This window comes from Taudactylus pleione, unplaced genomic scaffold (genome assembly GCF_031769625.1).
Source record: "Taudactylus pleione unplaced genomic scaffold, aTauple2 ptg000408l, whole genome shotgun sequence".
In the NCBI taxonomy this organism is placed as follows: Eukaryota; Metazoa; Chordata; class Amphibia; order Anura; family Myobatrachidae; genus Taudactylus; species Taudactylus pleione.
Window position 1 is genome coordinate 8,115,230 of NW_028284810.1, and position 15,790 is coordinate 8,131,019.

The 15,790-nt window shown below is 41.4% G+C and overlaps 1 protein-coding gene across 2 annotated transcripts in view; it reads left to right on the forward strand.

The window, feature by feature from the left end:
* Positions 1 to 15,790, forward strand: part of TRAPPC11 (trafficking protein particle complex subunit 11) — a 67,268-nt gene that overhangs the window by 34,181 nt on the left and 17,297 nt on the right. For both annotated transcript variants that reach the window (XM_088446973.1, XM_088446972.1), the window contains exons 22-26: positions 11,748 to 11,869; positions 13,183 to 13,302; positions 13,800 to 13,865; positions 14,145 to 14,301; positions 15,115 to 15,226. In XM_088446973.1, the coding sequence (XP_088303099.1) occupies positions 11,748 to 11,869; positions 13,183 to 13,302; positions 13,800 to 13,865; positions 14,145 to 14,301; positions 15,115 to 15,226 (577 nt within the window). The remainder of the gene's footprint in view (positions 1 to 11,747; positions 11,870 to 13,182; positions 13,303 to 13,799; positions 13,866 to 14,144; positions 14,302 to 15,114; positions 15,227 to 15,790) is intronic.

Below are 15,790 nucleotides of genomic sequence, written 5' to 3' on the forward strand. Positions count from 1 at the left end.
CTGCGGCTCCCTGGAGATTAGGTAAATACATACTGACACATCCAGAGGCCAAATTGGCTATTTGGCAATCTTTATCCCTATTTTTAGATACTAATAAGTCTGGAGACACTTCAGTGTTTCATTTTTGGTGTTCCTTTAAAAGCAGTGGTGAGGGGGTCTGTAATTCAGGCAGCAGCAAAACTCAAGCGAATATATAAACAAAAACCTGTGACATGGCTGAGTCTAAAGTGGCAAGATTAGAGGCTGCTCATAAAGTGGACCCTGCTAACAAGAATATTTTTAAGGAACTACTCAGGGCAAGGAAAGAGCCAATACTTTTTTATTGCAGGTGGTTCAGCGGAACATTGTGCATCGTAACCAGAATATTTATGTTCTGGGTAATAGGGTGGGCCGCTTGCTTCGTGTAAGTTGAGGGGACGGCGGGCGAAAGAGCAAATACAACACGTATATATTTCTAAAGGTGCCAAAGTCTCTGACCCAAGGGAGATTGCAAATAAGTTTGCAGAGTACTATGAAAAGCTATACAATTTAACACCCCCCAACCTACTTTGGAAGCCATTAATGCTTTTTTAGGAGATTTAGATCTACCATCCTTGACTCCTGAGGCATGCCTGTCCTTGGAACCCCCCCTGGTCACAGGAAGAGGTGGAGGCAGCTAATAGACTCTTTACCACTTGATAAGGCCCCTGGGCCAGATGGGTACCCGTCTAATTTTTAGAAAACCTTTAAAACTGATCTTGCATCGGTATTCTGAACATCTGTGTTAAATGAGGCATCCGAGAAAGGCTGGTTTCCCAATGAGATGGTAGAGGCACAGATTATTTGCTCTTCCTAGACCGGGTAAGTCTCCTACTTCGGTGCAAAATTACCGCCCTATTGTTTTACTGAATTCGGACTATACGTTAAACTGGTCGCGAACCGACTTTGTCCTTTGTTACCCCAGTTGATTGATCAGGACCAGGTGAGTTTCATTATGGGCAGGCAAGGTGAGCTATTAATATAATAGATCACTGTGGGTCTAGAAGAGAACCCTTGCTGGTCTTATCCTTAGATACCGAGAAGGCATTTGACAGGCTACATTGGGGTTACCTCCAGGCTATTTTAAGACGCTGTGGATTTGGGGGCAGAATGTTAGTTTGTTTTGGCTCTCTATTCCTCTCCCTCTGCCAGGATTTATATGAACGGTAGTCTGTCGGGCAGCTTTGATATTACTAATGGTACTCGCCAGGGTTGCCCGCTTTCCCCTCTGATGTTCGCGCTAGCGATTGAACCGTTTGCTGAGAAAATTAGAAGTAACACTGCTATTCAGGGCCCTATAGTTGGTAAAGTCTCTCATAAAATCAGTCTTTTTGCAGATGACATCCTACTATGCTTATTGAAACCAGAAAGTTCCCTCCCAGTGCTGCACTCAGTTTTGGATAGCTACACTAAGGTTTCTTTCTACAAGCTGAACACCACGAAGACTGAAGCTATTCCTTTTCAGATTCCAGAGACCTCGCTTGGTAGATTACAAGCTTCTTGTAAATACGTTTGGCAGACTAGGTCACTTAGATATTTGGGAATACATTTTGAGAGGGATAGTGACATCATTGAGTGTAATTATGGTCCTTTACTTACCACATTTACAAAACTAACACATTTTTTACACTAAAATACAATTTGCACTAAAGACTGGATGTTTTACGAGTTGTCTTGGATGGGTCGACTGGATGCTACTAAATTGGTTCTGCTTCCAGAAATCCTATACCTTTTCCGTACCATAGAAAGAAAAAATTGTGGAGGGTCTGGCCATCCACAAATAGACTCTATAACGAGAGCACACAAAATAGCTATACCTCCCCTCTATAAAACTTAACCTTTATTAGGTATCATGTATGACATAATAAAAGGACTCACAGACACACAGAACAATTAATATATTAACACATATAAATTGAAAAATTGAAGTGTGAAGATCACTTCAGTTGTTATTATTGCATAATAGGCGAAATATGCAAATTTCTTTTAAGAATACAACATGTAACATCATAAAAAAATAAATCTGGATATATCGTGTAAACAACACAAGGTTCATCAAAGTGAAATAATTGGTCCTCTTAGTGGGACATATAAAGACCACCGTTACTCTAATAGAAGGGATAATTGAAACCAGAAAGTGAAAACGAAGGTAAGTTGAATGTATCCTAGAATGCAACTGGGCTTTACTATCTTATCTCATACAGTGTAGAGGAGAGAGAATGAGAGATCTACCAGTGCAAGCATCCCTTGAAAAAAGTCAACAGTGAACCACTGCATCAGACCCAATCTCTGCTGTTGGTTATTATACAATTTGCATTGGATAACCAATGAGAGGATTATAGGTTCGGTATGTGAGTTCCTGGGAAAAAGAATAGTATATAGAAACCAGAGGTATCTAAAGAAATAAACATAGGCTCTGCTGCTCCCTCTCATGTATATCTACAGAGGAGAGGAAGTGAGAGATCTCCCATGTACAGTAATCCCATGGAAATTGAATACATATATACAGATAATGGTTGGCTATCTGGACCCAAAATCTCCACCTATTATCGTTTTGCCAAATGGTATTGGACAGTAATCGGGAGGTTTATAGGGTCAGTATAGCGCCATTTAAAAGAAAGAAAATAGGATATCAAAACAGCAGGTAGAGTGTGGTTCATCCACATGAAATGTACATAAAAAAAATTTTAATCAATGAGTGCAAGAATGTCACTCATATCTTCTACTTGAGTGAATATTTCTTAGATTATCTATATATGAGAAACATTTACTCATTGTGAAAAACAATAGTTCTATATTTCAAGAATATTTATGTACAAAGAGATGTAATTTGTTGTTGACACAAAGGAAGCTGACAAATAGAGATCACAGGTCATTTATAGGGGAAGGTCTTATATCAATGTGGATATTGACACTACATGTGAAATAAAGAAAATCAATTCACACCTGATACCCTATAGTGATATCTCCATCGTTATGAAAACAATCAAAGCAGTAAACTGCAAGTAATACAGAGCAGAGTAATATTGACAAAATTTAGCACATAATAAACACATTAGACATCACTTGTACATCTATGTTTTGAAAATTATACTGTAAAATATATAGATTGCGAGTTATTCACATTACCAACCATTTCACATAGATGTTAGCATGATAGTTAAATAGCCACAAGTATGAGAAACAATCAATCCAAATCTCCTAAATCATTAACTATTTTATAAGTGGCTAAATAATGCAGGCTCCATATGTGGAGCAGAAAAACATGAACTGTACTGTTGATTTGATATAGTTTAAATTGCCACAGATGTAAGATACAGTCAGATCCGAATCACCTGAATTCTTGGATATGCTATAAGTGGCTAAATAGAGTAGGAAATATAAACAGTACTGTTAAACCTCACATCAGGGTGTCAAGCACCGTACAATCGCCGGGCACCCAGAACTCAACATTGACTGGACGAAAAGTGGTGACAGTGAATGGCTGAACAGAGTAATGCGCGTGTGTGAAGTATAGTCCGTGAGCTGTACCGTATCGCTAGACGCTCAGGTCTCCCGCATAATAAAGCCGCGGGGCATCCAATAGATGTCTGACTGGTGTCAGCTCCGTGTGTGCAGATAAAAGGGGGAGGGCGGGGGAAGGGGGGGAAAAAGGGTTGTAGTAACGGTGATACTGAACCTTGTGTAGATGTGTCCCGCTACTGCAGTCGCGGGGCACCCAAATCCGACGTGCGTTTCGCCTGTAACTGGCTTGGTCACGGAGATCAGCTGTTCTCCGTGACCAAGCACACGGGCTTGACACCCTGACGTGAGGTTAACAGTACTGTTTATATTTCCTACTCTATTTAGCCACTTATAGCATATCCAAGAATTCAGGTGATTCGGATCTGACTGTATCTTACATCTGTGGCAATTTAAACTATGTCAAATCAACAGTACAGTTCATGTGTTTCTGCTCCACATATGGAGCCTGCATTATTTAGCCACTTATAAAATAGTTAATGATTTAGGAGATTTGGATTGATTGTTTCTCATACTTGTGGCTATTTAACTATCATGCTAACATCTATGTGAAATGGTTGGTAATGTGAATAAGTCAAAATCTATATATTTTACAGTATAATTTTCAAAACATAGATGTACAAGTGATGTCTAATGTGTTTATTATGTGCTAAATTGTATCAATATTACTCTGCTCCGTATTACTTGCAGTTTACTGCTTTGATTGTTTTCATAATGATGGAGATATCACTATAGGGTATCAGGTGTGAATTGATTTTCTTTTTTTCACATGTAGTGTCAATATCCACATTGATATAAGACCTTCCCCTATAAATGACCTGTGATCTCTATTTGTCAGCTTCCTTTGTGTCAACAAAACAATTTACATCTCTTTGTACATAAATATTCTTGAAATATAGAACTATTGTTTTTCAAAATGAGTAAATGAGATTTCTCATATATAGATAATCTAAAAAATATTCACTCAAGTAGAAGATATGAGTGACATTCTTGCACTCATTGATTTAAAAAAAAAATTTTTATGTACATTTCATGCGGATGAACCACACTCTACCTGCTGTTTTGATATCCTATTTTCTTTCTTTTAGATGGCGCTATACTGACCCTATAAACCTCCCGATTACTGTCCAATACCATTTGGCAAGACGATAATAGGTGAAGATTTTGGGTCCAGATAGCCAACCATTATCTGTATATATGTATTCAATTTCCATGGGATTACTGTTCATGGGAGATCTCTCACTTCCTCTCCTCTGTAGATATACATGAGAGGGAGCAGCAGAGCCTATGTTTATTTCTTTAGATACCTCTGGTTTCTATATACTATTCTTTTTCCCAGGAACTCACATACCGAACCTATAATCCTCTCATTGGTTATCCAATGCAAATTGTATAATAACCAACAGCAGAGATTGGGTCTGATGCAGTGGTTCACTGTTGACTTTTTTCAAGGGATACTTGCACTGGTAGATCTCTCATTCTCTCTCCTCTACACTGTATGAGATAAGATAGTAGAGCCCAGTTGCATTCTAGGATACATCCAACTTACCTTCGTTTTCACTTTCTGATTTCAATTATCCCTTCTATTATGGTGCATACACACGATCAGATTTTTTCTTCAGATATGGACGATAACGATTTAAAAATCGTTCAGTCGTTCATATCTGATGGAAAATCGTTCATATCTGACATGCCTGAACGATGGACGATCAACGATGCGCGTTCCCGTTTGTCAGATAACGATATCTGACATCTGATGGGTTTGCAGTCAGACTTGGACGATTCCATTCATTTAATGCAGTCAAAAATCGTTCAATCGTTCAAATCGTTCAAAACTTTGGTCAAATCGTCCAAATCGTTTAAATCGTTTAATCGTTCAGTCGTTCATCTGACAAGTCTGACAAATCTGACCGTGTGTACGCTCCATTAGAGTAACGGTGGTCTTTATATGTCCCACTAAGAGGACCAATTATTTCACTGTGATGAACCTTGTGTTGCTTACACGATATATCCAGATTTATTTTTTTATGATGTTACATGTTGTATTCTTAAAAGAAATTTGCATATTTCGCCTATTATGCAATAATAACAACTGAAGTGATCTTCACACTTCAATTTTTCAATTTATGTGTTTATATATTGTTCTGTGTGTCTGTGAGTCCTTTTTATTATGTCATACATGATACCTAGTAAAGGTTAAGTTTTATAGAGGGGAGGTATAGCTATTTTGTGTGCTCTCGTTATAGAGTCTATTTGTGGATGGCCAGACCCTCCACAATTTTTTCTTTCTATGATATTTTTACTCTGAGAAGCACCTCCACAACCATATGTACACAAGTATGTGATTGCTATAACCACTTTCTAGAGCATAATATCTACCTACCTACACCAAATATTTTGTAATGATCAACCTATATAATAGGTAATATTCAAACCTGTGCGGTGATACTCCACCCCCTTCCCCCTTTTTCTCTTAAACTTTTCCGTACCATCCCTCGTCTCCTTCCCAAATCGTTATATAATACATTTTATAAAATAATTGGGAATTTTATTTGGAAGGGAAATAAACCAAAGATTACTAGAGGTACTTTCTCTCTCTCTCTCTCTAAAGATGAGGGAGGGGTGGCATCCCCCGACCTTGAAAAATATAAAGTTGCCTGTTTAATTGATCAGGCTAGAGATTGGTTTGCAGTTGATTCTCTTAAACCATGGGTAATTCATTATCTTAAACCATGGGTAAATATAGAGAGTGAGGCTGCACTTCCTTTCTCCTTCATCCACTATGGGACACTGGAGTTACAACCCTGGAGTATAGACGTGGGTCGAGAGAGCCTGGCACTTTAAAAAAATCTAAAGATGTGACTGGCTCCTCCCCCTCTATGCCCCATCAGCCCGTTTTAAAAATGTGCCCGACACTAGCCGGAGCACACTGGGCTGTCTCCAGACCCTTTTATCTATTTTATTTATTTTTTTCATTATTTTAACTTTTTAGTGAGGACAGACAGGCTGCTATCTTCCACAGCCTGCCTGCCTGCTTCGTGGGAGCCGCTGGGGAGGGCACCACCACGGCTACTGCCAGTGCCCTGTTAAGGAATTAATGAGACCTCAGTCTCTGTGAGGGCAGAAGCTTTGAGCCGGCGCCGATCCTCACTCTCCTGCAGCCCAGCACCCCAGCTGCAATAGACTCCGTGAGTATTCACACCGCACCTGATTAGCAGGAGCGGTGTTAAGTCTGGGCTGTCAGTGCGGCTTCATGCCTGCGCTAATAGGAAGTGACAGTTCTCCTGCTAGCAGGACAGGAGAGCGGGCGGCTTTAACAGCGCGGGTTCTTCACGTCTGTCACACCTCCTGCTGCTCCCCACGGTCAAGTACAGTTGCGGTGGGGAGCGTGTTAGTGCCGATCTCTCGCAGCGCGGTAGTCCCACGGCTGGGTCTCCATCAGTGGGATCTCCCCACGGTACATAAGAGGCCGGTGGGGAGAATTATAGCGCAGCTTACCCCATACATTCTGCCAGGGGACCCGCGTCAGAGGGGGCGGAGCTTAGGCGGGCATACCTTTATAGTAGCACCGCCTTCTCCCTCACTTGGCACGCTCTGCACTGTGCGGCGACATTTTATAAAGACGCAGGTGCTGCAGAGTTGCCGCGGTGGTGGGGGAGCTTTCCAAACGTTATGCTGGTTAGACCCCATAAGATGGGAGCTTGCTGTGACCTGTTCTTCTGTCCTGTACTTCAGACTTGTGTGTGTGTGTGTGTGTGAGTGTGAATATGACAGCAAGAGAGAAAACAACACAAAATATATTTTCTTGCTCTAAATGCAAGAAGAAATTCACACATGTACGTTGAGAGGGTAATTCCTTATGTGATGCGCGTGATACTGAAACGTCTATTGCTCTGCAGGATGTGCATATGCTTCCATCCTGGATGCAATCTTTTACTGGTGCTATGGTGGAACTAGCTTCTGAGTTATCCGCCTCCAGAAGGGAAGGGGGATCTGCTTGGGCAGGTCCCAGTACTTCCCAACCCCCTTTGGCAACCAATGAATGGGCACAAGGTTTATCCCGTTCGGTAGACAGTTTAATACATATGAGTTTTTCTTCCAGACCATCAAATTTCGGCATCAATAGGCAGCCCAGAAAACGAACTTTACCTGCGGTTCTCTAATCGGAGGAATAATCTAATGGAAATGATTCACATCAAGACGAAACACTGGAGGACTCGGATGTGGAAGTCTTCTCTTCCGAACCAGAACTATCGTCGCAAGGGGTGGAGACTTTGATCCTCGCAGTTCGTGAGGTACTTCAGGTGTCGGATACAGATGTTCAGGAATCAGTGGATGCAGACCTGTTCGGTAAGAAAACTAAATCCACTGTTACCTTTCCAGTGTCCCTGAAATTGGACGAACAGATTGCGGACGCTTGGAAATATCCAGATCGGAAATTTCAACTTCCGCGCCGTTTTCTGTCTCTGTATCCTTTCCCCTAGATAATCTGAGTAGATGGGAAACTCCTCTGCAGGTGGACTATGCAGTCTCTCGCCATCTTAGAAAACTACCTTCCCTGTAGCAGACGCTATGACCTTGATGGACAGATCAGATCGCAAGATAGAAGTCACTCTCAAGACCATCTATGTAGCTGCAGAGACTCTACTTAGACATGCCCTTGTTGGCTCTTGGGTCAACAAGGCGGTGGAAAAGTATGCGGAGCAGCTTGCGGAAGGTCTGCGATCTAATGCACCTAGATCGGAGCTTATCACCCTAGCGGTTCATATACAGGAATCTGCTGTATTCCTCTGAGAAGCTTTGTGTGATATTAGACAGGTAGGCTCTGCTGTGGCGGCTCATCGAGACCTGTGGTTGCGGAATCTAAACGTGCAGTTGAAGGGCTCCTGTTTACAGGTGATATTCTATTTGGTCCCGAATTAGATAAATGGGTCTCTCTAGCCACGGTTGGTAAAAGCACCTTTTTGCCTTCTTCAACTCTGTCCCCTCGCCGGCCCTTTAAAGGGCCTTCCTTTCTTTTCTCCGTAAATTCCAGGACAGACCCAGGGGTGCTTTGTCCGCTACCTGAAGAGGTCGTGCTAGAGAACACCAAGTTGTCAGCTCTCGTCGTCCTGAACCCAAACCTGCCGACAAGCCATGACTGGCTCCTGTCCCACCTCGCAGACTCCAAGGTGGGTGCACGGCTTCTGGAGTTTGCAGAGGTCTGGGCCAAGACGTGTTCGGATTCCTGGCTTTGCAGTTTGGTCAGTCAAGGCTACAAGATCGGCTTTTGTTTTCCTCCTTCGGTTCAGTTTTTTACCACAGGTCTTCCTTTTGACCCAGAAAAACGTTTGATCCTTTCAGCAGGCCATCGACAGACTTTTGGCTTCAGAGGTCCTGGCTCCAGTTCCAGAGGTTCTACTCAAATCTTTTTGGAGTTTCCAAGCCAGATGCTTCAGTCCGTCCCATCTTAAACCTAAAATCCTTAAACCTGTATCTGTATTATCACAGATTCAAGATGGAATCCCTCCAGTCAGTGATTGTGGGATTGGAAGAGGTGGAATATCTGGTCTCATTGGATATCAAGGATGCGTATCTTCACATCCCCATTTGGAAGCTGCATCAAGCATTTCTTCGATTTGAAATTCTGGATCCCCATTACCAGTTTCAGGCCCTGCCGTTTGGCCTATCATCGGCTCCCAGGGTCCTTCACCAAGGTGATGGCGGTGATTGACAATTTTCGCTCCCAGGGAGGCAACATTGTCCCATATTTGGACGAACTTCTTGCCATGCCGTGGCATTAACCTGTAGTGCCGAGCATTATTTTCATGTGACTTTTTACCTTCAAATGTGTCTGATTCGCTGTGAATCTGCATGCCTTTGTTCTGTGTGTGACTGGTTTAGGCACTAACTGGTTAGGCACTAGGAGGGGAGGTTAGGGTTAGGTACCCCTAAAGGAGGGTTAGATTACTTACCTCCGCTGTCGCGATTTCCTCCACGTTGTGCTAGCGCTGTCGGGATTTGAACCCATTCCAATACTATACCTAGGCAAAGAGTGTGTGAATGACATGCACTATTGCAGTGTTGGCTAACCTTGACACTCCAGCTGTTATGGAACTACATAACCCAGCATGCACTGCTACAGTTTTGCTATTATGGCATGCTAAAACTGTGGCAGGGCATGTTGGGATATATAGTTCCACAACAGCTGGAGTGTCAAGGTTAGCCAACACTGCACTATTGTTTAAAAAAAACAATAACATAAATGTGAAAATATCACAAAGTTCACCATATTGCAGATTACACACAGTCTTCTACCTCACCTCAGTCTTTGTCTCCGTTACTTCGATGCACAAGTAAAGCGCTTCTGAGCAAACGCTTTTCACTACACATGTGGTTGGGACACAGGTGCACATGTTCAGAACTAGTCTGCATTTCCATATCTGCAAGGATCGCAATTGCAAAGCTGCCTGCGTGCAGCATTGCTATCCTTGCTGAATCAGGCCCTAAACTAAGCTAAGCAAAGTCTGTGGAAGCTCACCGCCCTGTATCCCCTCACTGACACTAACTAGGTTACATCCAACCACACCATACTGCACTGCAATTGTGCCTTTGTGGTGAGTCTCATCTGAGGTGTGCCTTTGTAGTCTCATCTGGGCTACCTTTTGGACCTTCTAAAAATTTTATGTCCTAGTGCTGTTACAGTGAATGGGTTAGGAGCCACTATGCCTTGGAGGGTAATCTTAATAAGATACTTGTGTTTGTTGCGTGTGTGATGTTGGTGTATCTTGATGTCTGTTTTTATGTGTTGTGTACAACTGTTGCAAACTTAATGGAAATGATGACAGACATGTATTCTAGTTGAAAGGACTGTATTGATGATAATCACCATCAAGTGGCTGGGTGGTCATAGGGAGGGGGGGCGGTGATGTATAGGATGCATGGGGGAAAGTTGGAACATGGGATGGTTAAGGTAGATTATCACATTGGTGGCAGTGTTGTCACTCAATTTCAGGTATAAAATGGAGAAGATATGTAACTTACATGTAAGTCTGGTGGGGGTGGACTGACATTGGTGCCAGTACTCTAAACTTGAGCACTGCTAAAATACCTACTTCCTGGCAGGGAAGTAGTACAACTTATGCAGTGTGGCGGATACTTGTCCACAGGTGGTGTGGTGGGAGGGGGTGTCCTCAACGGGGCCCTCACAGCCTCTTCAAGTGTCTGCAGTAGCCAAAAAAAAGTTTCTGGGACATGCTCTAGAAAGGTGCATAACGTTATGCTTCAAGATCCTCTTTTGTTGCGGAGACATCCTGTTCAGATTCAGTCAGACAATACCACAGTGTAAATTAACCACCAGTAAAAAGCCTCTTTGCAATGAAGGACCCAGCAAGATCAGGCAATGGGCAGCAATATCAATGCAGTTCAATCTAAGAGCAGACAACTGGACGCCGATATTTATTTTATTTATTAACCCTTTATATAGCGCAACATATTCCGTTGCGCTTTACAATTGTAAACATTAATAGAACAACACTGGGTAATAACAGACAGATATATATGTAGGAAGGCCCTGCTCGCAAGCTTACAATACATAGATATCAATTCTGTTTAATCTAAAAGCAGACAACTGGGCGGGCGAAAATTTCAGCCACCACATTGTCCATTCCATACAGTGGTCCCTTCACCCGGACATCTTTCAACAGTTGTGGTCAGTCAGACATCTACAAGATGGTATCGCGGTTGAACTGACAAGGTGGAGCGCATCTGCTCTAGGACTGTGGATCAGAAAGTATAGACGCCATGACAGTCCTGTGCATTTTTCATCTGATCTGTAACTTTTCTGGTTCACAGGATTGTGTGTCTCGTTTCTAGATCAGTGATTAAAGAGGAAAATTAATTGAACCCACATATTAATATCTGTGCTACTTATATAATACCATTCAGAATATTTTCATGTTTATTTTCACAACTCAATCCATTGCCTTTTAGTATAGTTTCCATTGACATTTACAAATGCATGTACCTAAGAGGTTTAGGATAAGCTTGATTGATGTATTTGGTAGCACAGTCCTATTCATCCAGTGTTTAGTGTGCTTGTCTGTTACTGTTTGGGCTCCTTATAGCTGGCAGCCACAGCGTTAAACAGAGAACTTTTGATTACCTGAGCTGACCCTACACCATGGTATGCATTGTGCAGTAACCTAGGATAACAATGTCTCTCACAGGGCAGGATGCCAACCTCACACAGAAGACTCTGGTTACGCTTCAAGAAACAGAAATGTGTGATGACTCAAGCCCAGCTCTGCTCACAGACATCCCCATAGGGAGCCTGCAGCCTGGAGATAAGGTGCCACTCTGACCTTTAGTGCATTCAGCCAGCTCACTGTGTGTGTTGTCACTGGAAAATAATAACCTACTAACCATGCAGCTCTGTTACAGGAATGTAAATAAGACTTACCCATACCTATTACTTAGTTATGTAAACCAGCAGCAGTATATTTATATAGGGATAATAGGACATGAACATAAACTGTGCTGTTGCTATTTACTTAACTTCACAATCCATCTGTCATGTATAGATCTCATGGAAGTACGTTTATCAAATACTTGAAACTACTTTCTGGGAAAAAACGCTCTTGTAGCATAATATTTGGTTTCCTATTTTTATTTATATACATAAGTATATGCTTTATATTGCTATTTCTGTTATTCTAGCAATACTTAAGCTGGGTACACACTAGACCAGAGGTTCACAAATGTGGCCCTCAATGCACCCTAACAGTCCAAGTTTTAAGGATATCCATGCTTGATCACAGGTGACTTAATTAGTACCTCAGTCAATTTGATTTAACCACCTTTGCTCAACCATGGATCTCTCTAAAGCCTGACCTGTTGGGGTGCCTTGAGGGCCGTGTTTGGAAATCTCTGCACTAGACTATATATTGGACAATTGTTGAAAACAGCTGTTCTAGTGTGTGCCTGACTTTAAATTTAAGTAATTTAATATATCCATATGCTGAGCTATGATACACACTTTTTTTTAACATGACTAATTAACTGTTTTTTGCAAGTTTAACAGTAACAGAAAATTGTATGCAGTGGGTAACTGCACATGTGAGCATGTGTTGGTATATAACTCTCAATGGATTCTACATTGCTGCATAATAATATTATAATAATTAAAACTGCATATCTATCATATAATACTTTCCAACCAGGTGCTTCTGCTTTTTTGTAATTATTATTAGTTACATTACATAGTAGTATAATTTGATTGTGTCCACAAGTGCTATCCGGTCCAAATCAAAGCTAATCGCCCCCTTGAGAACCTGAACGCTGTACAAAACCAAGTGCTGTCATACAGATGTGTGAAAACTTCAGATACTGTGATCATGTGACAGTGGCCATTATGGGTCCAGGGTTCACATGCTAAATATATGAAAGCACTAGTCTGTCAGCTGAAATAATATGCAAGTTGGGGTCATTAAAGGTGATTGAAATGAGGGCGCTGTGACTATTCATTAAAAAAATCACAGCGGCCTCTGTCTGTATTCAGCTTTCTGAATATTATTTATTAGATAATCTTAAATGATTAGGCCCTGTCTTCCTGTATTTTACCCATAATATTGTTGGCATTGTTGTGTTATGTGTTCTTTGCAGCTGGATATGCCCCTGTACATCCGCTGCGGCACTGTCGGCACACGTGTATTCCTGGTCTATGTTTCATACCTGATAGACACGTCAGTTGAGGACAAAGGGATTGTCTGCAGATGCCACAGAGTAAGCGGATTCTCTCATATCACTGAAAGGAGCAGAACCTAGGCTGCCAACTGATGGAATTTGTCTCCTATAAGCTACTATGTCTTATGGCACACGTCCACTTGCTGACATCAAAACGACTGCACGATTACGACATTGTAATCGTGCAGTCGTTTGTTAGTCTGTGATGTGCCTACACTGAATGTTCAGTCGTTCAGTGTAGGCACATCAATCATCCCCCTACCATAATGAACCTGATGTTATTGTATTGTCAGGTTGTACAGCATTTTTGGGCGATGATTGATATCGGAAATGACTAGCGGGAGCGCGATTACAGAGCTATTGCACGATTACAATGTCGTAATCATGCAATTGCTCAGTATTATCGCTAAGTGGATGTGTGCCTTTACTTTCATATGTGAATGTTCACATACGCTTTAACTTTAATACATTTATATAGATTGTATTTAATAGAAATCTGCCTGGTTTCTCCATGATTATTAATTGTCTTCACACAGGATGAAACTGTTACCATTGAGACCGTGTATCCGTTTGAGGTTGCTGTAAAGTTTGTGTCTATAAAGGTCAGTATTACAGCTACTGAGATCACTAATCATCAGGTATTACAGTACTGTACATTTCCATTGTACTCTTACACTTTCTTTTAAGCTGTGAATTTCCATTGAAACAAACAAATAAAAACGTTTTAGTCTTTTATACAGGACCAGTTTCAAACCCCTAAATAAGACATTTGAATCATCCTGTAACAGCTGTAAATCATGGACTTCAGAGTTTATCATTCTCTTAATGTAATCGCTGTCAGTCAATGATATTTTCTCTTGTTTAATGCATGTCCTTTGCAGTTTGAACATCTAGATCGTGTCTATGCGGACATCCCCTTCCTGTTAATGACTGATATCCTGAGCGCCTCCCCGTGGGCACTGACTATTCTATCTAGCCAGCTGCAACTCTCACCATCCGTCACCCCTGTAGACCAGCTGGAATCTCACGTGGAGAAAGGTGAGTAATGAGCACACAAGAAAAATAGTTAATAGTAATACAAAACAATGCAGGACAAGGACATGGTTTATAAACATTGCTGCATAACACAAGCAGCAGGGCATCAGCAACCAAATGTTAGGTGCCGTTGTGGGGAGGTAGGAGTAAATGATACTATAAGTAGGGATAGGAGAAGCATGTGAGAGACGAGGGCCCTGCTCGTGAGAGCTTACATTCTAAAGGGGAAGGACAGACAGGGGCGACACAGATGGGGTAGATAGTGAGGAAGGAGCATGGAGCATTGGGTTAGGATATGTGCTGCGGAATGTGTGTGTTTAAGATGACCTGATGTTATGTCAAAATTAAGTCCTTCATTCATCTCTCTATGACAGAAAATAGATTGTTTGTGTTATTTACATGAGAGATGTACAAAATTACGTTGTAGCACTTTAATTATTGTGTGTTGCATTTTAGCATCTAAATACATATGATAAAAATGCAGCTCTAACAAAGTCATTCCAATTACCAACGGGTAAATGTCTCACAATATTCATCAATAAGTAATATTGTATTTCTGCTGTCACTATATCTTCACACCGTGGAAGCAAAACATATTTGTTATGTGGTCCCCATTGCTTGTAGCAAAAATAGTGCTAGGGAATCCTTTCATTTACTGAAGCACAATACCTGCTTGTGGGAGACTTCTTGGCTAACGCCTCTAATCTGAATCTTTCAGCATTTTGAATTGCTGTTAGTTGGTAGCAATAATACACTATGAAAGTAAATCGTATTCTGTGAAGTGATGACATAATGTTATGTTTATGTGCTCACCAGTTGTGTTACAGACCGGAGAGAGTGCCAGTGAGTGCTTCTGTCTGCAGTGTCCACCCATAGGAAACTCTCCAAGCGGAGTGGCCACCGGCAGCTACGTCATCTCTTGGAAGAGGTAACCAGTCTTGGTCATTTCTGAGGGGTTTTACAGATATAAAATCTGTTATAGTATTGTACATCATGTTGTTATATCCAGTGCTTCCAAGGGCCACAATACTGCAGTATTACTAGTAATATATAGCTGAATAAATAAGTGCTCCAGTTTATGTTCGTGGCTTTGTGCTGAAGTCCCTGCGAGCTACACAAGTGTTCTAACTTCTTTTATGAAACTGTTGGAATGTGCTCTGCAGACTACATTTATGTTTAACCTTTACAAACTATATTGCTCTACCTTTTTGGATTCTTTCAGTGTTTTTCAGGAAAGCCTATATATCAACGCAGAGTTGTTTATTATAGTTGCCATTGAATGAAGCACAAAGTTGCTCTTTGGATGCACTTGTAACCGATGCCCAGAGATGAGCTGACCTGCATAATTTCAGAAGGCAATATGTATAGACAACAATGCCTGTATGATATGCTGGGATAGGGATGTTTTGATTTACAATGTCAACAGTCATAATGTCCACAATTATCATGTCAACATTGAACATGTTGATATCTGCAGAATGTCGATATTCTG